At 43.1% G+C, this 27,488-nt stretch overlaps 1 protein-coding gene across 1 annotated transcript; it reads right to left on the bottom strand.

The window, feature by feature from the left end:
* Window positions 1-13,405: 13,405 nt before the first annotated feature.
* Window positions 13,406-27,155, bottom strand: ube3d (ubiquitin protein ligase E3D). The gene is made up of 10 exons (XM_076150577.1): window positions 26,891-27,155; window positions 25,019-25,230; window positions 24,492-24,582; window positions 23,369-23,588; window positions 22,806-22,878; window positions 22,641-22,719; window positions 21,964-22,072; window positions 21,183-21,349; window positions 18,643-18,781; window positions 13,406-13,990 (listed from the first exon to the last, which is right to left on the bottom strand). Exons 1-10 carry the CDS (start codon window positions 26,980-26,982, stop codon window positions 13,970-13,972), a joined length of 1,203 nt encoding a protein of 400 aa, XP_076006692.1. The 5' UTR covers window positions 26,983-27,155; the 3' UTR covers window positions 13,406-13,969.
* Between the last annotated feature and the right edge of the window lie 333 nt (window positions 27,156-27,488).

Here is a 27,488-nt window from a genome sequence, read left to right as displayed (position 1 = left end):
CTTTTAACTGCACAAAGACTCTGTAGTCCCTCACTGTAGAGACTTTGGAATGAGCACCCAGGAGATCTATGGTGAATGTTTACAATTTGGCCACTTTGAACACAAACTCACTCATTTGGCTGAGCTCTCATGTACATTTTCTGTTATTTATTCATGTACATTGATGTCTCAGATTTTACGGTTTTGATGTTGTACACTGATCTATTCCATTCATTAATCGTGTCTTGTCTTGTATTATGTTATACAGGGCACTCACTAGAGAGCATACCTCTGCCAAATCCAAACAAGCCGAGCCTAAATCTGTTTAGGTCTTCTCAAAATGAATGAAAAATAAGGTTCCATTTGATTGAGCCGGCCTTACATCCCAGTAGTTAATTCAAAGGCAGGATCTTGTAATGCAACACAAGTGTAATACATAATAATAATAATAAAAATAATACTAATAATACAACTACAGCTACTATACTACTACTACTACTACTTTGAATAACAACAATAATAAAAATGATAATAATAATTGTTACAGACTTTGGTGGAGGTAATGAGATAAGATAAACGCCACACTACAGTTCCATGTTAAAAATTAACATGTAGAATTTAAAAAAAGATTGAATAAAATAAAACATTATGTGGGAGAAATGAGTTTGAATTGACTGAGCTACCTTGTGCTATTTCCTCAGATTCATTGTTATGGAAATCTGATCTTGAGCCGACAACTTCACCCCTGACTATGTGGAAACATCTCCTCAAACATATCTCAGCTGGATGATAAGCTGTCACTCCATCAGTTGCAGGTGAGCAGGTCAGAAGACAGTTACCAGTTTGGTTTGGTTTTCAAATGCAGAGCACAGAGCACAGAGCATAGAGTACTTAGCAGCAATCACAATTATACAGTCCATGTGAAGTGGTGTTGTCTACAGCCTCTCAAGCAGCTGCATAGCCACAATCCTATCTAAATTTCATTTATGATCAAGGATCATTCTAAGCCCTTGCAGTTAAGAATCCAGGACTAAACCTCACTGCTACATATACCTCAACCAAGGCCAAACATATATCTATCCAAGCATATACTGTATGTTAAGTTTGGCATTTTAGTCCTATTGAGATAGAAAAGGAGAGGGAGATTTTTAGCGGAGGTAATAAATCTCACGAGATAAGTGGCGTTCCAGTTCCATCTGGAAAAGCTGAGAGACTCATATTATGAGATATTGCTGGTGAGAAAAAAAAGTTAAACCGATTTAGATTAAGTTAGGAAGTCTCCTGAGGTGTGTTGGGGAAATCGCAAAATTGTTGCTTTTTGTGCCTACTTCCTGTCTAGTTTGGCACTGTACTTTTAAAAACATCAAAGGGAAAACACGGATCAGCAGTGGTGCCCTTTGGCAACTGACTCGGTCATGAAACAACTCACTGAGTGCTGAACACTCAATACCTCAGGAGGTACAAATGTTATTGTGATGATGAAGCAAGTGCATTGTTTTTCACTTCAGAGCATAAATGATCACTAACAAATCAACCGGAATGTCAAACAAAGTTGCAAAGCAAATTAAAAAGTTCTCCAGATGACGAAGAGCACAGCATGAAGGATCGGAAATGTTCAAGATGCTGATGCAAGTGCTTTGACAGTCAGGATGATGTATTTAGTGCGGGGTTGTAATCCCCTCGGTGGTTATTTTGTGAGGCCACACGGTCAGCGGGGAACAATATTAAATGTTTGGTAATATGATGTAGATCAGTGGAGGGTGTCACAGTGAGTAATGACTTCAGCAACACAGCAGCAAAAGCACCGAGGGCAGAGGGAGCCAGGTGGAGCTCCATCACACCACCCAGCAATGTTTCGACAAGGTCAGCTGGTACAAATCCCATTTAAAAACATGTATTTTTTCCTTTCAAATTAGAATGTTCAGCAGGCCTTGAAGAAGCAATGTAACAAGGTCCACATGGAATATGAAAACTGTGTCCCTGCCATTAATCTATTGGTAAAAGTGGCGTTGACACTGGACTTCTGTCCAACTCCTGAGGTGTAGCGGAAACAGGAATTTGTTACATGGCCTAGAATGATCCGGCTGTTCACAGCTCTTTGCACAAGGTAGCCAGCACAAATAACCTCCTCCACCCCGATCTTATAACTTTCCTTTTGTTCAGGCTTAAAGCTGGACACTTGTATAAAACAACATAACCCTGACACGTTACCGTTTGATATCCGTATCGTAGCCAAGACCTCCAGTGGAGCCTGTTCTCCCAGGAGCCCGGGTGAATGTGGAAATACGCTAACATTTCTCCAGTTACAATCTCGGCCCCCAGTTGTCAAGTATGTCGTTCCGCCCCTTTGGGCTCCGTGTTGTCATTTTCTATTCTGTCTATGAAATGAGATGAGTTTCCATGCCAGCAAAGCAGTCTGGCAGCAGCTCTGGAGTATAATGAAACAGGCTTCAGATACAGGCACAGACAGCCCCCCGACAGATGAAATGCAATATTGTTAAAGTGGTGTGTAACATGAGCTTCATATGTAGTTATCAGATAGGTCTTGACGATGCCTGTATTACCATCTACAAGCCAACGCTTTGGGCAATTACGATCTCTCCGGTTACCCCTCTGTACATGAGCCAATCTGAGATGACCAGGATAAAAACCCAATTAGCCTTTGTAAGGTTTCTGCCCACTCCACATACCAGCTCGAGTTCTCTGCACTTTGTGGTATCAACCACCACCTCTCCAAATCTGTTTCCCATTCTTGGCATTTTGAGTGGGAAATCCAGCATCTCATTGTAAAACCAAATGCTTGCAATTCACTGGAGTATGAAGGCTTGAGAAGGATTAATTTACCACACTCACACAAAACCGCAAAATCCTTTAAAAAATGCGGGGGTAAACATGAACAGAAAACATTGATCTGACAACTGGGGTCTGAGGTTTAGGGGCCCTGCAGCAGACATGTGTTGTTCATGATGATCAGGCTGCATCTTGCAAATGAAACTTCTGCTAAGAGGGAGCGTGGAGACCTAAAGCTGCATTATAATGACTGACGTGGTTTCTAAATGCATTTCTAGGCTTTGATCTCCATTCTAAGTGGAGAGAGCCTCATTAGAGTGCATCCCTCTGCCAAGACTGAACAAGCTTTTGCCTTATACTGACCTAAGGAGAAAGAAAGAGCTATTATATTGTTTTATTTGTAATAGAACTAGTCATTTTAACAACATATCTAAACCGAAATTTGAAGACAAATTATTTCAAAACTTTTCAATCTGCCCCTGGATCCTAATCGGCAACAAATTGTAATGAGTTCTTACACCATACAACGGTTCATCACTTTTTCTGCAATAAATCAAATGAACAATTAAATTAAAAGATGAGGAAACACTAATCAGGGAGGGCTAAGAGACTCAGAGACCCTTTTTTTCCCAGAGATAACAGCTACACTAGACTGGAACCCAATGCAGATCCTCATTCACTTAATTTGCTCTTTGCTTGCATTCTCTTCAGCTACAAGCCACCGCTGACTCATCTTCTTCTCAAACGGTTGGATTAAACATAAACCCACTTTTGATACAAATCAGACATGTATGCTTTAGTGAAGAGCTGATTTAGCTGTACGTATAAGCAGATGGAAATAGCTTAGGGTCATTTGAAATCCTCACATATCAATTTCAAAGATATCTGTATAATAAATGGTTGAACAATATCCTCCTGAGACCTGCACTGGATTTATTTTGCATGCATTTATGATTTATCCTTGCTGTTTTGGATTTATGTACCCAAAGTGATATTTAGACCATTAATGGCTGCGAAAAATGTCGAGACATGAGGACAACAGGTTTAAGTTAAATAGGTATAAGGTTTTATTCTATTTTAGATATAAGAACATTGGTTGACCATCAGATTGTCATGAATAATGTGTGAACTAAGTAAAGAGTGAGACAAACTATGAAGGCTTTGGTAAAGTAAATCATTTACAAACAAAGAATACAACTGAATCGAACTAAACTTAACTAAGGTGTCGCAACGAAAGTGTGACGAGTCCATGAATACAGTGTGTGTGTGAGCAGGCAGGTGGAGATGATTGTCTGCAGGTGTGGGCAATGATCCACATTCACAGGTGTTGGTGAGAACGCTTGATTAGCTGAGAGGCTGGTGACTGATGGTGACAGAGCGGTGCCATGGAGAGGAGGGTGTGACACAGATAAGCACGGGGAATCTGTTAATATTGCAAGTGATACACAATTATATGGAAATGATTGTGAAACACTGATATTACAACTGCAAGGAAATTTTAAAAAATCTGTCTTCTATTGCCTGAACTCGGAAATCAAATGTACAATAACGAGATTCACCCAAGCGTAGAAAATGGCGTCTTGTCTGCAGGCCATTACTCGCACACACCCTACGAATGTCTCTCTGATTTGAGGGAGAATGTGTAGATTAAAGCAGAGCGCTGTGTTACAGTTCATTTCAGCATTGTATTACTATTGTATTATTATAAAGCTTGTTTCAGAGGTTTTCAGGAACACTGTGATCTTTCAATCTAAGTTATAAAAAGGCAGCAGGTTAAGCTCCAGCAGTGAATATTGGTGAGAAACTGTGTGTGTGTGTGTGTGTGTGTGTGTGTGTGTGTGTGTGTGTGTGTGTGTGTGTGTGTGTGTGTGTGTGTGTGTGTGTGTGTGTGTGTGTGTGTGTGTGTGTGTGTGTGTGTGTGTGACTGGGGAGGAAGTACAAACCGGAGCATAAATGTGCTGTATTAAAGCCAGATGTTTCCTCCTCATGGTGCCCATTAAATGAGTTTTTAAACACCATCCCATCATCAGCAGTGATCCTGAACACAGCTGGGAAGGTTGCAAGCAGGCCACTGATGTTACAAGGAGGAGTGTATGTGCGCACAGTCGACGACAGATTGACTGTGCATGCACACACACTGTTTTCACATCATCATCCCTGCTACCCGGTTAGTCACACTCCCTTGGCAGAAGCTGTGTCTTCACCAAGAGCGTTGGTGATGCACACACACACACACACACACACACACAGTACTGTACTGCACTATAGCAATGCCACCTCGCACTACTCAGTAACATTAGTGACATGAGCCCAGTTTTCATGGCAAGCTCGCTCTCATCTGCTGTGCCTCTATTCTCTGATGATGGAACTGTTCATGTGATGAAGAAGATATTGGATAACAAGCTCAGACAGAGAGATGCTGTGATACCACCCTCTTCTTCACGCATTGACAGCCCTGAGAGGCATCAATTACTGGTACAAAAACAACAGCGACCTGCAGGGTGTCTGCTTATCAACATCTAAGCGTGGATCCGGATTTATAGTAAATTATTCCTTAACATTGTGAGATAGCGTTTCTTTTTTAATTACTGTTTCTTATGACGGATAAAGCAATTACATCCTCACTTTGTGGGTTTCACAAGTTTCTTAGGGTTAATGCTCCAGCCATTGCCCTTGAGCAAGTCCCTATGCTGCAGACCTGGAGATGATCCACAGCCACTGCACAACCTTCCACTGCTTCTAATTGTTAGGTTAGAACAAAGACAAGTAGACCTGGATCTATTCTTCCTTTGCGGAGGAATGAGCCTGAATGAGTTTAGCTACTCATGTAACTATCTGATGACATTTGTTCATTCAATCTAGCTTGATGATGTAATGTATCTGCTTGTTATTCGCTTATGTCCACTATGATTGTGATCAAGACACAGTAATGTGGACAATCCAGTCTGCTTGCATCATTAAAATCTTCAGTGTCCTACAATTTCAGTGTCCTAAAGCCCTCTGTGAGACAAAAATACTATATGGTTCTTTCAAAGACATTACTAGTAACTCCAGATAATAAGCACTGTAATGTAAAAGAGCACAACTGTCTCACTAACTCGCTGTTTCCTGTGCGAAAATTAATTTCAATACTGCATATCACAACCATGATTCAGTCTCTGCGTACAGTACAGCAGAGCACAACGCAGAACAACACGTGTAGCCTTCAGCCAACTACAACATCCTTTCATAACTTTGTTACAGAAGCTATTAAAGCTGACACAAGATTTGCAGCCTGAGGCATCACGATGGGCCCTGCTGTAGATGAGAGGGAGCAGACACAAGCAGGTCAAACACACAGACTTGACACTTGCATAGGGACGATGCCAACCACACACTTGTAGGGAAAAGGCGGCACTCGCCATCATCGTTGTTGATTGGAGTTGGGAACATCTAATTTTGGAGCTGGTGGGAAGAGAGAGTGCAGTGTGATTGTGGAAGTGGGCCCATATTGAGCCCATCATTCATCAAGTCCTGGAACCCTGGAAAGTGTGTGTACAACAGCTTTAGTTTCCTATCTGATGGAGAATGGTATCTGTAGACAACTAGGATTCATGCTGGTTACAAGACAAAATTGTGAAATTCACCTAAATATTGCTCTAATATGTCGCAATCCTGCTCGAAAGATGGATTATGGATGGAATATCCTTTTAACACTGAAACATCGCAGCAGCATTTTGAAATCCGAATGCATTCCCAGTGCACAAAATGTAACAGAATTAAATCTGTCATGTTAATGAGACTGAAACCACAGATGAGGCAGACATCAGAAGAAAATAAAGGCGGTTCAACTCATGACACAGGTAATAACTGAACCCGTTCCAAAACCTTATCTGAAAGAAGAAAGAGATGAAGAATATGTTCCAGCTATTCTTTTCACTCTTTGGAAAGCTTTGTTGAGGTAAAAGGAAGGGGCTTTTTGACAAGAAAGTAGACGGCCTGAACATGTCGAAACATCCTCCTCTCTACCTCTCGCGTCTGTGGGATGGTGAAGGTCTTTGTTCTCCCTCACTGAATAAATGCTTCTCTGTAACAGTGTGTGTGAGAGTGTGTGTGTGTCTGTGTCTGTGTGTGTGTGTGACCTGTGGGCGGGATTCTCAGACCTCAAAACCCAAATGCCAAGGGGCTCATAAAGTGCTGAGACTTGGAGCCAAAAGTGAACGAGCACAGTCTCATCGAAGTGAATCCCATTTAAGGAGAGGTTCAAGGAAATATGGCGGACTGGACTAAAGGCCTTTTTTTTTTTGGCAAGAGGTAAATAGGAAGACGCAAACCTGCACTCACTGAAGCAATGTTCGGCCAGTGGAAAAATGTCAGTGCCTATTTTTCACTTTGGATCGGGTCGGGGTTTTACTGGGTTTATATCATGTGAAGAAGATATTGCTCTACTGTCCTAAGGGTTCGGTCCCCTCCACAAACAGAAGCCCTGCTTATCCCGAGGCTACAATCAACAGAAACCCAAGCAGAAGGAGAGTGGGAGGACAGGAGAGAAATGTGCCGACACTCTTCAACCCGATTGTCTGAACTCTCGTTTGGTCAGTTTTTGCTGAAAAACTGAAAAGTTTGACATTTCACCTGCAACACTTTACATCAGCTAGAGAAATCCATGTCTTCCTCTGACCTGCTGAAACACACACACAGGCTTTAATGATCAACAACTGGCCAGGAATGTATGGTTTTATACCTTTGTCGAGGTCCAACTACTACTACATACCAATATTCATAGTATGGAGATCAATGATTTGGCAGGAATTAATTGATGGTGTTTTCCTGGTTGTCTTGGCTCATCGGAATCTTTCTCGGATCGAAACAACGCAAACAGGATTATGTTGTGTTAAAGCCTGTCAAAGTGTTGTTGAGCAAGACACTGAACCCTCAACCCCCTAGCTAAACCTGGTCCTGATGAGCAGTTTGGCTCCTTGCATGGCCTGTCTCCACCATCAGAGAATGAGTGTGTATGAATGTGTGAATGAGTGTAAAGTGCCTTGGATAAAAGGTAAGAACAGTCCATTTAGTAGCTACTGTAGACAGTAATAGAACTGAACAGTTGAATACACTACATTATCCATTAAATTTGTGTGCCACCTTTTGCCAGCCTTTTTCTTCCTCATTTTTTGCTTTTGCATTACATTACATTACATTACATTACGATCATTTGGCAGACGCTTTTATCCAAAGCGACTTACATTACATTACCACCCTTCGCAGAGGGGGGAGCAATTGAACGTTCGGTGCCTTGCTCAGGGGCACCTCCAAGCGGAAGCTCTACCCACTGAGCTACTGCCTCCCTTTTGCAGTATTGCCTTTAGTTCATATAATCCTTTTACATTGTTTATAGCCTCCATGAGGATATCTTGCTCTGGGTAAAGAACGTTGTCCTCTCTCTTGCGCGTCATTTCCAGCGAGTAAGACTGATCACGATTTCGACTGTTGATATACAGTATATCAGTATACAGTATATAATGAACATGAGAGTACACAATTACACTGAATAATTGAATCCAGCTTTTCTTATCAAGCTCCCATGTGCAGTTTAAGAACCAAAATATCCGCCTGGAAATATCCAATTAAGAGATCCAGTGACCCTCCTGATCACAATGCAAACAGAATCCAGACAACAAAAACACATTTTAATCCAAGGTTTAGAGGCAAGTCATTATCCACATGATTGATCAGGATACAGTTTACATTTGAATGCAAGGTGTGATTGTTTTCATGTCAGACATATTTTCCTATTAAGTCTTTAAATGCCTAACATGCATTGTGACACTTGAGGCTGACACAAGCTTTTTACAACAGCAACATTTACATGTTTGTGAATTTAGAATCGAGCGTTTTCGATTGTCCGACATCACCAAAGTGTAAGATTCATTTATGTTTATACACTTTGTGCTTCAGTTGGTGATGATGGAGACCCAAGACGACAATGGCTTCACCAAAGCTGCCGTGAATTCACCCGTGAGGTGTACAGAGAGACATGAGTGTGTGTAGACTGGATCATTAGATCCGGCCATGCGCACTGACAGATTGCCCTGTCGTTAACGTCCCCCTCTGTCTCTCTGTTCCTGCTCCCAAATCCACCCATTCCTCATTTAGATCCAGGGACAGCAGCACAGCGGCCTTTATGGCTGTCATCTTGTTCACGGCACACACATTGAATGATCTGTATTTTGGTAGATAGTTAGAGGATCTCAATTTGATTACCCGCTGGAAAAATAGTGATGTGATCTATTACTCTCATCCATTGCCTTTCACTTCAAATCTCAAATCTCTCAGTTCTTTGTAAGGGAAAGTTTTTCTTCCATTTGAGCAGTTTAACTGGATTGAAGGCCTGATCTCTACCTTTATTACCCATCTCGTTATTTCTTAATCAAGGCTTTCTGTCACATACGCAAGAATACAAACTCACTCACTCCTCTCAGAATTGTAAGCTACAGGAAAAATAAGGGAACATTTTTCAATAATACATGTCAGATTTAAGAAATGATAAGGATTTTACCCCCTTGACTGTGAGGCAAACTCTTCTGTTTCCAGACTCAGCAGCAGTGTCTGGTTCTTCTCCCCTCAGGCTGGAGCAGATATCAAACTGCAGCAGCGGCAGAAACAGCATCCACCTCCCCACATCACCCTACTTCCGGCAGGGCTGCTGTCTCTTTTGTCAGATGTCAGCTCAAAATGTCAGACCAGGGCCTTTAACCCAGTCCACATCTGTCAGCTCAATCACCCCCTCCCCACCCTTCCTCCCCTGTCATTGAGCCGTCACTAGCATTCAGAAAGTGCTGTCGAGGTGTCTGCTTTTCATATAAGGTTGCTCCAAGGTTGCCATTGAGGTTTGTTGATGCCAATGAGTAAACTAATAAGCCCCAGGAGGATGCACTCATATGCTCCTTAGCCTTGTTAGGATAAACTGGCAGAAGGTGGAGGCATGCAGGGAGAGAGAGACAGAGATACTAACGTGGGAAGTTGTTAAAGTTATGGAGCAGTTGAGGGAAGCTAGAGGCACAGACAGAATAACTTTGTGTGTTTTGAGTGATGACACGACAGTGGAGAAAAGAGCAAGTTCAGTTCCAGAAAGGCCTGTGGATGTTGAGGGGCGACAAAAAAAAAATCATTCTATCCCTCCGCTCTCATAGCCAGGTCGTCAAGGCAGCAGGCGAAGTTAAGTACCACAGATCCTGCCCAGTTGGACATGTCCATAATACCTCCTCATGAGGCTGTCCAGGTGGCATAACCTGACATGACACCTTTCAAGTGATTTTTAAGCACTAAATGAATTAGGGAATTGGATAAGTGACAACAACTGTATAAAAACTACAATTCAACAGACAAATGTATCCTGTTGTTGTTGTTGTTGTTGTTTTATCTGTCTCAGCTTTAGAGTGCATCCGGAAGATTCTCCGATTCCTCTTTGCAGAGTGACTGGAGGATTCACAGGACAGATGACCCATTAGGATTGGGTGACTAAAACAGGAACTCAATCTAATGCCTCATTTCCTCTCAGAGATGAGACAAGCTTTATGGCCTGACCTGTCCCAAAAGGATCTCTTTTGCTCTGCAGGTCCCAAGTCGTAATCTCACACATCACCGTCTCGCTTAATCCGAAAATAATATCAAATACATTAGCACAGGCAAAGGGCTGGAAAATCCAATTTGAAATTCATACTGTGGCTCTCATGGACTTGATTGCTCCATATGTGTGACGTAATGTGTGGAAGTAATGGCCCCCTTATCTCCAATGGGAGAGGAAAGTGGGGGTTTAGGGTGAAAAGATGCACTGAGTTATACTGTTGAGGAAGAACAGAAGGATTTTTCCATATCTTCTGACACAATACAAATCAACTGCCACTCCAGGAACCAACATACAGTATCTTAATCTTTGCCAGCTGAACATTTTAAAAGAAAACTGAAATGTGTTCTCTAACAGTAGTCGAGTGTCAATTGCAATGAAAGCCAGAATCTACAAGATCCACTCTTGACAATTCTGTCTCAAAACTTTGAGTTTTCCCACAGACGTCTAGTCAAACAGTGAGTCCAGGCAGGCAGCAAATCTTCTCTGTGGATTTGCTGTTGTTTGCTCTTTTCTGCTATCACCACTCATCTCTCTAATCTCTCTATTCCATCTTGTGGGTGCTACTGATGGACATGTAAAATAAATTATTCTGTGGGCAGCACATTTCTTTGCACATTTTCGGCATAGCGGAGCAAATATAAAAGCTGTGAATAGACCATCATAGATTGAATCAGCACTGTGGTATTTATTCATTTATCAATCACGATAAATTCAGTTCATTATGCAGCTATGTTGGATTTGACATATTATATGGGAGCGTTTATTTCCACTACCATGTGTGCCGTTAAGCGTGAGTCTAGTTTGTTGTTCATTTCAGTTTTCATTAATTAAACAAGTCATTTGCTGCCTTAAATAGACTTAATTATGTTTGTAGGGAGGGGCAGCATGGTCAACTCACAGCCAGCTGTTCTGTGTGGAGATGTGTGCTCTGCGCACAAACTGGAGGATGGAAGGATGGAAGGACATTAGGAAAGTGAAAGCAAATTGTAATTCCATTAGTAAGTTTTTATTATGTATGGCATCTTAGAACCTGCTTTTATGGACAGGCCTGTTTTTAGTTTTAGTATTTCTCTTTTTAATGTTTCATTGTGTATAAACTCTGACTGCAAAACTGTATTTACTTTACTGTGAGGCACTTTGTGAAGTCTGCTCTCGAATGGTTCCATAAATAAACTTAACCTTACCTTGGAGTTACCAGAAACACTGGATATTCCCGTATATGTTTGTAATCTTTATTTACGTTTACTGAAAAGTTGAGGGATTTCAAATCGTGTTCTTTTCCTTCCAGAACCACACGCATAGTATATAGTGATAAACTAACTTGCCTACACAAGAACTTCACACATTGAGTCACAATTTAAACCCATAAATAACACATTCAAGATGATCAGCTCACTCATGACAGTAGTATGTGTCAAAAAAATGGAGCACTATCTTAAAACTGGCAGCTCAAAACTAGAATAATCCATAACGGTATGCAATTTAAGTGTTGCTGCGGTTGCTTATCACCTGAGTTATTTCCTGGAGTCGTTACTGTCGTCCAGCTACACAAGTAAAAAAAGAAGAAAAAAAACTGTCAAGCGAAAACTGCCACTAGAGACGACTAATTACCACGGCCCGGTATGGAGTAGACCCCTGTTCCAACTGATACTGTACACAAAATAACTAACCCAACAGGCTAATTAGGCCCGGGGTGTCTACAGCAGTAACCAACAACTTTTAATTTGACACTTCAACTGTCTGTCATCAAGTGGCAGGGTAGGGACAAAGTAGGGGCCTGTGACTCTTCAGTGCTCTTCTCTTCTTGGTGACTTTTTCTATGAGTGTGTTCCAAACAGCAGCAGCAGCGGCAGCCTCAGCCAGTAATGTGGAGTATCTCCTGCTGCTCAGCGGGCTTGAAACAAATGGGTTATTTAGGGCCCACTTCATTTGCACTTGTGGGGAAAAGGGCAGAAAGGAAATGAGAACCCCTTGACGGTTCAGTGTTGGATGTATTTAATTAGCCAATTCACTCTCTGCTTTGCTGCCTCAGTGGGCACAATGCTTCTTTGTATTTTTAAAAGTAATTGCCACTTGCAGCATCAGCATTCAGCTGATCCAGGCATGCAGTCACAAGCAGGGGGGGGGGGGGGGGGGGAGGAGGGGGGGAATCTCCCGCTAAGAGTGTGTAAAAATAGACATGCAGGGAGACATTATGATGCATTACTGGTCAGAGATAACCTATGCAAAGTGGATGGTGCTCTGAGGAGCTGTGAAGTTGAGGCGTGGCCTTAGGTATTGTAAGCTCCAGTGTTCATGGATCATTCTGGCTTTCACAACTGAATAAGCTCTTGATGCATTTTTGCTGTTCAACATGGCTTAAATAGTCCATTTAGGCCAAAGTTTTTAATAAATTGTTCCACAAGTCCAGACATCATTAAAAATTGTACTTTGTTAAAGTGTTTGACATTTAAGAAGTACCTGAACGCCCCATTTCATCATAAACTGAACTTAGAAACAAAATGAAATCTGCTCAAATGTCTCGGATTTTTGCAAGAAACACGTCATTGTACTATTCTCAGCTCGTGTCAAAACGATGAAAAGTTCTGCGCTAGTCAACAAAAATAGAAAGGTTGGCAGTACAAACAAGTGTTGTTCCTTTTGCCAAGAGAATTACGAAACCAATGGTGCATAAATCAACAGCTATTGCTTGGAGTGGTAAAGGGTCAGGATGAGACAAAATAGACTCACTTCGCTGAGGGCAGCATGGGGGACGGACAACCATGAGAAACCCTTCTATGATGTTGAAATTGAAAAGCGTACAAGGGAGGCGATGGAAGCCATTTGGCAAGGGAATGAAAGTGATGAAATAAAAGAGAAAAATCAATCAAATATCAGATTCCATCCCACCGACACAAACAAATATTAGCTGAAGATCAATGTCTCCACCTGGCCATGACAACAAGTGCGTCCAAGTGTGTGTGGGGACGGAATTGAGAACCTGGTGATCGGCAGTGATTTCAGAACACATACAAAAGGAATCAAAAGCTGGAAAAACTGTTTTATTTTGTTGAAAATAGGTCATAAAACAAAAAAAATCAGTTCTGGAGTTGACACAAAAACATACACGTTGTAGCGTTACACATTATGATTTTAGCAGTAATCCAATCAAATACATTCTCCACTACACTGACAGGATATCGGTGTTATTTTCATTCACACCCACGTTTCCATTCACTGGAAAAACACATTTAGGTTTTACAGCCTGGTAATATCCTGTCTGAGTCTAATGAAGGGCGCGCTGCCAAAGATGACAAAGTCAACCACAAAATCATTATCTGACAGAAACAAGCTTCTGCACGGTTCCTGCGTTTCCTTCTGCGTTCGCTCCTACACGTTCTTCAGCGCGCCTGCATCATATATATTCATGTTATTGATTTATTCCTTTTTACGAGTAACCTCTGGTCACTTTATGTGGCATGTTTGACACTTTAAATGTACATATTCATACACACATAGTACTTTCTCTTTCAGCCGAGCCGAGTCTTCTTACATTCTTTTGCCGAGAGTGATGTACGGCCTCCCGACCTGGCAGTATCCCCACCTCTGACCTCATAGTCTCAAATACGCCACCTGAGGATAACAGGAAGAAGGTTAGGAGAGGTTGAAATCTGCGTGGATATATGAGAAGGGTGAGAATAAACTAATGGAGCCATCAATCCGCCACTTGTGTTGTACTCTTCGATGAGGATTATGCAAGGTAAAGAGCTGAGCCCTAATGGATTGGCCACACATTAAGCGCAATTATCGTCTACACTCAACGACCACGGGTGGTAAACATTTAATGAACTTCACAAACGCGTTCTTACAGCACAGAAAACAGAAAACAAATCAGCTGAGCCGTTCTCTCCCTCTCTCCACCTCCACTTGGCATTCCTGGGTGTTTGCCCGGTGCAGACAATGGTCTCGCACCACTGAGGGCTCTTACATTGGGGATGATGGATGAGGGCATTTGCCTCCCTCAAGGCCTCCGTCTTCTCCGTGCCCATGCCAATGTCTGCTCGCCGCTCCAGCGCATCAATGGTAATTCATACAAATGATAACAAACAAGCGAGCAGAGGTGAACCGTTGCAAAAACAACCCGGGGTCCCAGAAACGGAGGACAAAGAGGGATAAGGATGTGGAGAAATGAGCCTCGGGGTTGATAGTTTGAAAGCGGGGGAAGGTAGAACATAAACCGCAGCTCTGGTGGAGACGTGTAGCCGCTGACACTAGACTTGTAGTTGTAATACTTGTTCAGTATAAGTTACTGCTGAATGTTTCAATGTATTTCTGGTTCCGTTTTTTTGTTTTGTTTACAAGCAGAAAATGCCTTCCAGAGCTAATTGGACATCACCAGTGATTGATACGTAACACACTGTTGCCAAAGCAACCCAAAAGCCAACAAATGACTTATTTATGACATAAGCAGAACCGACTTTGGATGTTTAGTGCCAAGAAACAAAACTGTCATCCATTCCGTGCATTCTACTCTAATCTGAAGGAATCCTCAGAATAATTTGTTTGTGGATGTGAAGTGGTTGTTCCTCAACGTCAGACACGACTCTGAACGTCATTCCAGAGGATTGACGGAAACAAGCGGCAGTGCGATCGGAGGAGTCAGACTTTTCCACTTGCTCCTTGTGAGTACAGACGTGTGGTATCAACTGTTTACTTTACAGAGATCCACACTGGATGGGTTGAGTGGTTTGTACTGCGTCAAAAATCGAGGTTTCAAAACTGTGACGAGAAAAAGGTCAGACCGGGGGCAGATGATGATGACACGCTTTTGGTTACAGCTCTTTAAACTCATGGAAACTCTGTCAAACTTTAGCACTGTGAAGTTTAAAACCACACCACACAACCGACACACACACACCCACAGACACACACAAAACTGGAATTTCCGAGGACTAGGGCTAATCTGTCACATGGAGGGGAGATGGATATCAGAAGGCCTTTGGAGGAAAAACACACGCTGCTTGATGCTCGGTGTCAGGGACTGTGACGGTCAGACCGCTCAACTCGGCAAAGCAGCAGGGGGCACAATTTCTCCGCGAGAGAAAGATCAAGAGACAGACGGGAAGCGAGGAAGAGAGAGAGAGAGATAGGTGGAACAACGAGAACACGTCGCAGATGCTACACAGAATACTGAGCGCCGAGGTGAAACGTGACATTGAACTGGTGGGAATGGAGGAATGATGATCCAGTTCCATATCAGCTTTTGGCCATTTAAGGACCGGGTCAACCTGTATTAGGTGTTGGGAAATTGGGGGGCATGTTTGTGGATTTCTTTTCCCGAAAGACGTTGAAAAATCCATACTTTGTTATTCCCGGAGAATGCGTTTTAAAATCAATCTAAACTTGACATAACTGAACATTTTCCTCATCAGTGCTTCCCCCTGTAAACACCGATGATGAAGAGTATCACACTGCTGCTCTGCTTCTGATAAATCCCTTTTTTTCTCCCCCATTTGTTTTTGGTCGGCATCCGGCGAATCGAGGCGCGTTTCTTGGGGGAAGTCATTTATTTTGACAAAGTGCGGCGGTGTCTGCGGCAGCAGCTAGGCCGGCGGAGAGACGGACGGAAGCGAGGTATCGATTCTGTCCTTCCTCCGCCGTACAATGTTGGATCCATATTTCTGTCACTCCGTGTCTGACCTACAGCACATGGCGTCTCTGTGGAAGTGAGAGGGAGATGAATGAGGTGTGTGTGTGTGTGTGTGTGTGTGTGTTGGGGGGGGGGTGCTTGTCTGTTCCCCGGGCTCAAGAGTGACACAGAGCTAGAAGTACTTCACACCTCATTACACTGGCAGGCCTGGGGATGGTGGGCGGAGAAAAAGCTGCCCGGGCCACATTTGACACAATAACCAGCTGGGTTACATGAGCTCTGATCTACTCTCACGTGCTTAAGTGACGACCCCTGAACTAAGACGCCGCCAAGTCCGGAGGGGATAGGAGGAATGTTGCTTGACACACACACACACACACACACACACACACACACACACACACACACACACACACACACACACACACACACACACACACACACACACACACACACACACACACACACACACACACACACACACACACACACACACACAGCAAAAACTGTATAGTACAAGAGCAAAGAGACTGATACAGGGAAAATGGAGAGATGGACTGTGATTAGTAATGTTGTATGACTGATTATACTGCAGTGTCACTACCAGATATTAGCCAATGACCCTAATTGATCAGGCAGTTGTTGTTAAATGAATCAATTCCTCAGTCAATCAAATATATATTGCCAAATGCCAATCACTAATTCCAAGAAGCCAAGGTGACATCTTCAGTTTTGACTGAGAAACCAAAGTGAGCGAATTTACAAAGATGTGAAAAGATGACTTACAATTATTAAACCAATGTGGAAAGAATTCACTCCATTACTGAATTTGTTGTCTCAGCCCCAAATAAGCAGTGAGGTAGACGAGGACAGGAACGAGTGGCCCTCCTCTCTCCCGACTTCGGTGGCTTTGCTGTCTTTTTGCCAACGACGACGCTCAGACCATCTCCTCCTGTAACTCTAGACGACCCTGTGATCACATTACCCATCTATCCTCTGCAGTCTATACCACAGCCAGCTTCTGCTCCCAGGAAGAGTTGGAGTACATCCATTTATCACACTCTAACTACCGCTGTTACCCCTCCACCCCCCCCAAACACACACACACCCCCACCAGACAGACACTGTGTCCACCGTCTGGGTCACTATACGTAGTCTTCTCCATTTCTCTACAGCCTCCTTTCTTCTCTTTCTCCCCAATCCAACACCCAGGAAATGACACGTTTTGTTACTCGGGCCATTGTATCACAGGAAAAAAGAAATAAAAAATGGCCCTGGAATTTCATTACTTCACCAGACTGGGGGGGTTTCTGGCATTTTAATCATGAAACCTTGAGCACAACACCTTCATAACAACACAGGACCGCTATGTGAGAGGATTAGAATAGCCGATTGCAGCGGAAGCAATTTCTTCCAAAATTTGACTTTGGCTAAGTGGGGAGAACGCTGTAATAATGTTATTCCCACATGAGCGTATATTACAAAGTCTCTCCTGAACAGAGGGCGTACATGTGATTGTCATAGTTCGAGTTGAAAGTGAAGTCTGCTCCCTATTAACCGCAGCGAGGAAGAGGACAAAACCCAAAGAAATACTGCAAACTAAGATAGCTCATCAGATGAATCCACTCATTTCATTACACCAGGAATTGAAAATCAAGACAAAAACAAGGTGGCATTCCTGTGTGTGTGGTGTGTGTGAACATGATGGTATTGTACGTGTTTAAGCACCAAACTATTTTAGTGTGGAAGCCAGGAAAAGATGCTGGTCGGATTAAAAGATAGAAAATAAAAGATAAATGCCCTCATGATGAATTAATGTGAAATCTTTGCAGCGATTGTACATCAAAAAGAAAACAAAGGGATCTGCCTTTTTTTTTTTTTTTTTTGGAATTGGAGCAAGGGGTTTCATCTTCAACACAATAATCCCTTCAAATTACCACAGATTAACGCAGTCGAGTGAGGATGAGCTCGTTTCTTAGGCTCAAAACAACAAAAAAGCAGCTTCACCTGCCCCGCCGCTACATTTTCCTGCAGGAGGATTTGCTGCCTGCTCGTGTGTGTGTGTGTGTGTGTGCCGGTTGGTGGAAGAAGACTTCTCTAAAGTGGGAGAAGTCACTCCCCAAACTTTTTGCGCACAGGAAAGTGGAGGATAATGGCGCTAATTACCCTCGTTGTCGTCTTTACAACAGTGAGGAGAACGGCACTGTCAGCAAAGTCGACGCCTCCTATTTTCCACTCAACCGACTTTCCTTGGTAACTCGAGCTAAATATATACGTTTTGCATAATTACAGGTGTAATGGAGGCTGAAATAGGGCGGACAAAAAAAAAGGAAAGAAACCTTACATCTGAAGCACGGAGGGAAGCTGTTAAAATGAAAGCTTTGAATTATAGATTTAATTAGTTTGGGATAGAAACACAGTAAAGTGCTGCTTAATAGCGGAGGAGTGAGGTAGTGTGAGGAAGATGACAGCTGAAAGAGTCCCTGGCTGCACTGCTGAAAGCTCTTTAGAGAAATTGGAAGACTTTCTGCTTACATTTCAGTTTTGGAAGGGAAGTATTTTAGCACTTTTTCAGGAAAAACAAAAAAACACCTCAACCATTTTGGTTACAGCAGTCTTATTAGCGCCTCCTCACCTTGTAGGTCCTCATGTGTCGCATTGACGCGGGAAGTGAAGAGTTGCTGTCCTCCATCACTCGCAGCAGCTCCTCACACACGTTGGGCGGCAGCATGAGCGGATGGCCGACGGCGTTGACCTCCCAACTGGTTATAATACTGGACAACACACAAGAGGATGGCCATTATAAATACAATCTTACACACACATCTAATTCCCCGTACGCCTCAGTCACACAACGTGATTCCGGCCTGATTTTTGGCATCTAATCGGACACATGCTTATCTCAACCACGCATTTTCCAAAGGCTTGTCCAGACATCGCAGACGCCAGGGAGACATCGACTTTGTTTAATATCCAGATGTGTCGGCGAGACCTGCGGTGTGTGCGTCACGCCGTGGCCCGATGGCGGGGAGCGACAGCCGTAAACTTTAAGCCAGATCCGGTCGTGGGCGTCCCCGTGTGACTGATCAGTCATGTAGAGTGACCATGTCATGACTTCAAGACACTGAAGGTGACACCCAGTCATGTACTGTGAATCACACAGCGTCATGACAACTTGGGAAGTGATGTAGTGTGTGTGCGAGTGGCATGACCTGCAATGTTTTTGGACTGTTAGAGGAAATGAGAAGAAGAAGAAGAAGAAGAAGAGGCAGAAGCTCACAGAAAATCTCCAGATAGATTTGAATTGGACTTATGAAGAGACGCCGCTACAACAAACAATCTACCGTGTCACCGTCGAATGATCACACTGCTACTTTCATTACGCAGCTTTAATCTGAAAGAGATAACCAGTCATAAAAAACTGGATTGATGGCGTGCGTTTACAAGGTGTGTAAATGAGCGTGGGCGAGTGACGGCGAGGAGAGAGATTGATGTTCTGTCATGCATGTGGTGCTGATCAAGGTTGTCTGAGTGACATTTAGCCATCTGCACACTTCCTGTGAGGGGAAAGTCTCCTCAAGAGTTTTGGCAGATCTTGCGCTCCCCACACACACACACACACACACACACACACACACACACACACACACACACACACACACACACACACACACACACACACACACACACACACACACACACACACACACACACACACACACACACACACACACACACACACACACACACACACACACAGCATTACCAACAGGAGAGGGGTTTAGCTTCCATATACTGTATATCATAACTCACTCCGTATATTTGTCTTATTCTCTATTGTAATAAGTGTGTCACGGTGTGTTTCCTGTTGTATTGGACTGTGATAATGGCTGTGACTCTTCACTAAGCTCATAATCGTCTCGCTGCCCTTGGCCAAAAGCATAATCCACTTAGATCAGGTTTGCTGATTCTCCAGCCAATTATTGGCAGCTTTACCTAACGCGTATTGCAACTTCTCGCCGCAGTCGCCTGTAACAAACAAGTATCCTGAATAAGAGGGCAATCAGCCGGGGGATTGGGCTCCCCAGGCAGAACATTCAATTTAAAAATGTCAGAGATGAGTGATGAAGGACGAATGTTAAATGATGTCCAGGGAATACCAGTAAGACCCGCATTTCATTTTTTACTCGAAATACCACAGGCAGGTTGGGAGAACGTCAAATGTGAAGCTCTTTAAAAATCAAGACTTTGATGTTTGGCCGAATTTGGAACTGAAAAGCAATCAGGGGTTAAAATGATAGGTTGAAAGCACTTATCATTACAAAAGCCCTCAAACCGGAAATACGACTATTGAAGGCAGACATTTGCTTTTATTTCATTTCAGGAAGGGATGAATATTAAAATAAGCTATTCAGTTAACTCCTAGTCAAAAAAAGACTGCCTAATTTTCCCAGGGATGATGTCATTCAACAGGCTCGGTAACCAGATTGCACCTACTGAGAGATAATTTCCCCAATTTCTCCTCCAACGGTTTATCACATCATTTTGGAAACGCTCCGATTTCTTAGCCTGAGAAGATAATCCTTCTCCTTTCATGTGGATTTTGTCTCTAATTACCCGTCTTTGTCAGCCAGCAAGTGGGCTTGTCAAAATGGTTGAGGCACAACACAACCTCTCTGTTCTCCCTTCGCTCGGTCCCGCTGCGGGGGGAAAGAGGAGGTGGAGAAAAAGAGAGACACAGAGTTCTGATTCAGTTGAAAATAATGAGGGTGGAAGGCTCCTGCGTGTGGGGTGCTGCTGTAGCCGACGCAGCAGCCAACCCGTGCAACGCCGACATCTGCATCCGCCTACGCGTTCCGGCGCCGTGCCAAGGTACACAGACGCTCGCCCCAGTCAAAACATCTGCTGCACCTGACAGCGGTTGAGACATTGAACCCGTCTGACGTCAAAGTCATCCGCTAAACAATAAGCAAATGGCATCAAAGAAGGGGAATCTCAGAGCAAAAGTTCTATTAAGAGCTGAAATCTGTTGGGGAACAAAGGCGCCTTTCATTCTCGGGAGTCGGGAGTCTGGTGGTGATTAAGGAGGAGCTTTGGGAAGATGAAAGGATGAGATAAGAAGAAAAACACAGAGGGAAGTGGGAGGTAGTAGGCAGTGGAGAAGAGAACGCTTACTCTCTCTGCTGTGCGCCTCCATCAGAGCAGGCGATGTAGAGGAGTTTCAGGGCTCTGGCAGCTCTGGGTGATGGAGTGTGAAGAGCAGGGGAGCTAATAGACCTCTCACCCTCGCCAGACGTCTGCAGGACGGGCGCTATGATGGCGTCGCTGTTCAGCAGCCAGAGCTGCAGGAGGAGCAGACAGGTCACTTGAGAACACTTGAGATGTACGAGCGTGATGTCTCAAGTGTGACATTTCACATCCTATCATAAAAACTCCGCGCGCGCACACACACTCGTTTGAGGCGATATTGGCCTTTTATTAAACACATAAAATGGCCCAGTTGGTATCATCCGTTTCAACAGGCTCCGCACAACTTGTAGGATTGTTGTCAATGTGTCAAACAACTACTGACTGTACACACACACATATACAGTATATAACATCCACTCCAGATCTGTACCTCTACATACAAGACTGTGAGTTCAAAGAAAGCTTTATTTAACATCAAAGGGCTTTTGACTGAACAGCATTGGAGTTTTATTGCCATCTGGTGCTGCTGCTGCTGTTTATGTTCAGCCAAATGTAATGAGCCCCTTGTCGCTGATTCTAACAGAGCTAAGAGCTTAGGCCCCGCGCTTCAAAACAACAATCAAATCACCGGAAAACAAATTTTCCACAGCAGCGTTTCCCTTTTCACTAATAATTGAGTAGTCTATTTTTGCTAAGATGCCATAGACGCTTTATTATCCCCCCCCCACACACACACCGACTGTGCTTGATTGTGGCTTGTCCTTACCAGTAAGAAGGCTTTGTCATCAGGAGTCTGGACAGAGAAGCGGAAGCTGCACAGCGTGTTGGACAGCTCCAGCAGCCTGGCAGCCACGGTCCTCTCCAGGAAAAAGGATCTGACCAAAAGACAACACAACCTACATTTACATATTTCAATCTTCTAAGCGTTTCCTATCACATAACCGTAAATTGTCATATGGAAAAGCGTTCCGCCGCGTTCTGTAAAACCCCACACGGTCAATATTAAAAAATAGTTACAGCACACAAACCTAAGGAGGAAGACTATTTCTCAAGAGATGCTGAAGAGAGGTGATCACAAATGGTTAGACACTGTTGCGTGCATCGACTATAAACATCTAGATATCTGCACAAACGTATATAATCTATTCAAACATGCACTGTGAGGGCATACGCTTATTAAAACAGCTCATTTTGACCTGACATTGTAACGGTGATAACAGTCAATCTGCACTCCCTAGATTCACCAACACGACATCAAACCTGTCACACACTGGATAAGATGGATTTGATTTAGAATTTGAACTGACAAAAGCACAGCATCAGCCGTCACAGTGATTCATGTAAGGAGACGGTGCTTGAGGAGTTTCCTCTCGAACGACGCGTTCCTTTAAACAGCTACAACTTCTATTTTTCCCCCCGTGGATGTTTGGATCAAACACCTGCCTGTTGTGAGATGCGTCCGGCTCTCTGTCGCCCACCGTCGTCTCCACCACTACCTGTGTGATGTACAGCTTCAGCGTCCCTGTAAGGAGAGCAAACGGAAGCTGATGGAAGCAGGCGGCTGAAGATGAGCTTTATTAACGAGACTCAACTGACAGCGACGTTTACCTGCAGCGACAGCCTCCCCCAGCACTGATGAACAGCTCTTACAAGAGACCAGCTTCAGTCTGCGGCACGGTTTCTGTACGCAACACACAGACCAGAAATTACTCATCACAACACACACACATTGCAGTTTGGTGGTTAGAAAACACAAATCAATAACCACAACATGGGAGGCGGAAAGGGAGGCAGAGAGATATACGGCAGATGAGATGAGCCTTTTTTTTCTCCTTGCCCTTTGCACTCTCTCTCCCTCCGTATCTCTCTCTCTCTCTCCTCTGCTTTAGTCTTGCACAAGAAACAAGAGTTTCACTTTTGCAGAGAACAACTGATGGAAACATGCAGCATTCCTACATAGTTCTAGACTCAGTGTGTGTGGGTGAATATATGGTTCCTGAATTCCTCATGAATATTCAAGATAATAGTGTGGAAAACAGGCCTCTCAAAATTCCACAATACTGTAAAAATTGCAGAAGCAGTAGTAACCTTAAAATAGCGTTTTACAAACCCTGCTTCAAAAGGAAAACCAAACTGAGCCAGCCGGTCGGTGGCTTATGCACGTCCCTCACCTTTGGATCTTGGCTGTCCTCTCTGCCGATGAGGCTGACTTCCTCGGTGAGCGTGTCCTCACAGCTCCTGTCTCTGCTCAGGAGGAGGAAGGTGTCGCCCAGTAAGCAATCCTCCACTCGGGGCAACAACTTCTTGGCGAAGGGGTCCGGGTGACAACACCAGTCGTCTACAATAGCATTCCAGTTGCCATTAGGGAGAGGCAGCACTCGCTTAAACACTCTGAAATAAAGGGGGAACGCATTGGCAAAAGATTTGACACGGGTCTGCAGTTTCTGTTTTATCTCAGCCAGCGCCCAAAACTCTGAGGTACAAAGATCAGAATGCTAAAAGATTACAAATAAACAAGATAATGGAGGAAAATTGCTCAATATTTCTTCTGAATAATTTTCCATGCGGTGGTAATAATAATAAATATAATAAGAAAATAATTAACATCCAACAACAGAAAGAGAAACTTAACACTTGTGCTTGTTCATTTCTCATATGCGAACATGCAGCAATCTTTTTGTGCCTAACAACGGTTGCCGTCTTCCGACATAGGGGTAAAGCAGACAAATGTATAAAAAATGTCTCTGTTAATGCATTTCCACAAAGCACTTGGTTCCTTTGCTTTTACCTGAGCGCTGTACTAAAAAGGAGAAATTGTCGGTAACAGGCGTAATGAACGCAAAAATGAGAAGAAATGAGAGACTAAAACCTTCACTTTATGCTCTTGTACGGACGCTTCTACTCTCCCTCGCTCGGGTGGAAGAAAGGAAGTTCGGGGGGCAATTTATTATAGGTTATTGCAGAGAAACTTTGCCAGAGGGCGAAGGTCTTGGTAAAGCAACTTGCAATTTCCAGCGTGTCACACCGAGTGAACAGAAAGCAATGAGCTGCAGGCAATAAGAACAGTACCAATGTACAGCAGAACCACCTCACAAACACACACTTCTAATTGGGTCGCGCCGAGGCTTCGTGTCACACTCTAACCCGGTAAACCCGACAACTGCAGGCTCCATCCATCAATTTACTTCCCCTTGACCGTCAATAAACACTTCCTCCTCTTCCTGTGGAGGAGGGCGGAGGAAAAAAGCCCCCACTTCCCTTTTATGGTCTCACTCCTCCACCTAAAGATCTCACCTGTCCTCCAGCAGTCTGGTCATGCAGGCCTGGCAGTGGAAGCAATAACTCTCCTTCACCCGGAGTCTCTCCATCACGCCGTCAGAAGCGTCTGCGAGAGACCAAAGGCAAAGAAATAAATGAGCCAACTATGGCGGCGGAGCGGTAACCTTGTGCTACAATGCGGAAAAGTCGATGAAATACCGGGCGGTTAGGGTTAGAAGCTAGCAATGGATCTGTTTGTGATGAGACGGCTCTATGGCTGTCCTAAGCTGTGGCCTGTTCTTAGTGCCACAGCTGTCAGGAAACGCTGTGTGAGAAAAGTTTGTGGATGTTGTGCAATGACTTTGGGGTGAATGTTTGATATGGGATCAAGTCAAAGCTTACAGGGAGAAGAACTTAAGTCTTATAAGTCTGATGATCAGTTGCATGTGGGCTGTCGAGAATCATGACATCAGACATTCCACCTCCTTTCTCTCAGATGACCGAGTGACTCAACCCCAGACATTCTGCATAAACAGTCACAGCCGCAAAGTCCTGATCATTACCTTCATCTTTGCTTTGGTTTACACTGATGCGCAGCCTGAAATGTAGCTCTTCTCCGCCGAGTTCCTCTGTGGGTGTCGGCGTGCAACATTCCTGCACGAAGCTGACACCTGCCGGCAGCGTCAGGCTCAACTCTGCTCCCGGAGCCCGGATGTGGAGGGAAGAACCTTCACCTGTCACGTCCACTTCGGCAGGACCTCCGGCAACAGCTTTCCTAAGATTTTAAGGAAATACACTCTGGATTAGTGGTCGAATCAGTGGTTATGGGATGATGCCAGACTCCTCCTATACAGAATAGTTTACAGTGAATTTCCAAAACCTGTAAGACTCTGTCATGTTAGTTTTGAGTGAGCTGTAGAGCTTCAGAACTCTGACTCATCAAATCCAGACTGCTGAGGACAGAGGAATGATATTGGTCTCTTTGTTCTCATCACAGACGTCGCATTGAGCAGCAGACCAGTTTAAGGTTTCGTGCCAGCATTGAGGAGCATCTGTTATTAGTCAAAGTCTTGCACTGCACAGTGACAGGGGCAGCCTTGGCCACAGAACAATAAATAAAACAATAAATACATCAATTCAAAGAGCGTCTAGCAATAAGTTATTTTCTTTGCAATGTACTCTGAGTCAGTGTTATTAAATAAAATAGAGTACATGGCGCTTACAATACTGCCTGCAGAACTGGACCTTAGATGCACATGCAAGCTAATAAATCATACAAAGAATTAATAGGAATACTACAAAACAAACTGTTTTCTGTCCGTTTCTTGTGGTTGAGGGGCTTCTATTTAAACAATCTGGTTCAGGGGAAACTCTCCTTCGTTGCCTCTTGTTCCCTTTCCTCCTCTCTAAATCTCCTGGTAGTATAAATATTATAGCTGGCAACATGAAAGGAATTTTTTACACTCACACACTCCTAGATCAACACTATCAAAACATACAGAATTACTACTGTATTGCATTGGCAGATGCGCAATGTGTTCTGGTTATTTTCCAAATTGATCCCATCTAAAATTGGAGGAAACTCATAATTAAGTATATTCAAATGTAGCAAGGAATTAGTGACAGCTGGGGACAGTCGGCCTTGATTCTTTAACTCCACCTACTGACGTTGTAGATGTACTACATGCACATATATTACATAAGTAACGGGCATCCACAATTGTGCATTACATAGAACTGACACATTGCTTTTGATTTTCGATGTAACATTTTATTTTAAATTTTAAAAAAGAGGGAAAATTGCTTGGAAAAACTTTTCTTTCATTAGTATCATAGGTGTTTCCAATCTTATCTTGCAGTAACTGTCTCAAAAGGGTGTGCTGCTAAATATGAAGTTACCAGTCCCAATAATTTAGTCTAGGCCATTTCCATTTGTTTTACTTCTACAAATAATATGTTACATTGGGATATCAAACACAGTCAATTGTGTATTCTTATAGCCGAGTTTGTAAATATATATACTGTTTTTTCTTGGTTTTGACATACAGATACATGTTTTAATGTATTAGTGCCCCCTAGTGGTGAAAATCAATTAATGCAGATTCAAAGCACATTTTTCGCCGCAGAGAAGAAAAGTAAGGAGATTAGCTGAAATGTTACCAAGTGATTCCTCTGTCAAAAAGACGACCTTTGACAGGGCTGCTCATCTGAATTTACGCGGTGACTTTACAAATTAATAAATATAGAAAGTGGTCGAAGCAGAAAATACGTGTATTTGTGTAATGGAACCTAAAAAGCGTCTCTTACACGCTTGAATTAGTAGGATGACGTAGTTTCATGATAATTGCACGATGTTAGCTGTTAGCCTAGCCTGAATTGTATTTGACAAGCAACCAATTTATTTTTTTACAATAGTCGTTTCTCAGAATACTCACTGGACAATAAGGAGTCCACTCTGAAGTCGTTTTCTGAGCTCCAGAAAGAATCCAGCTCCATGCGTCCGGGCTGGCATCTCCAAACACGCCATCCACTTCAGTCAGCACAACATTCAATGAAAATGTAATTATATAATCGCAAGTAGGATACAACTAGGTCACTTTAGATAGCAACACCACTTTGCTTACACTATTTTTACCAACGTAAAATCAGATTTGTCTGATATCGTGAACAGTAATCGCCTTTCTATGGTAACACAACCAAGTCAATGAGTAAAAATGAAAGAAATAAAGTACATCCGTTTCAAAATTCCAAAATAAAAACTAGCATCTTATCGACATTGGCACTTTTCCCGGTTAATGTTTTGTGTTGAGTTTAAAGCACTTATTAAATGACTTGTTTTTTAAGCACTTATTAATTGACTACTTTTTGTAGTTCTACTTGCCATTTTTTCGATTTTCGAAACCAGTAAAATACATTTTTCAGGAAGGGTTACTCACTCGTATTGTTGACTTTTGTTGTCTCATAATTCGCCAGTATTATAATATATAGATAATTATAATAGATAACATTGTTCTACTTATTTTATTGGTTATA

The sequence above is a fragment of the Genypterus blacodes genome, unplaced genomic scaffold (genome assembly GCF_046128005.1).
Source record: "Genypterus blacodes isolate CSIRO-AG114 ecotype Tasmania unplaced genomic scaffold, CSIRO-AGI_Gbla_v1 ptg000052l_1, whole genome shotgun sequence".
Taxonomy (NCBI): Eukaryota; Metazoa; Chordata; class Actinopteri; order Ophidiiformes; family Ophidiidae; genus Genypterus; species Genypterus blacodes.
The sequence above is the reverse complement of the archived record's forward strand: the minus strand, read 5'-3'. Positions and strand labels throughout refer to the sequence as shown.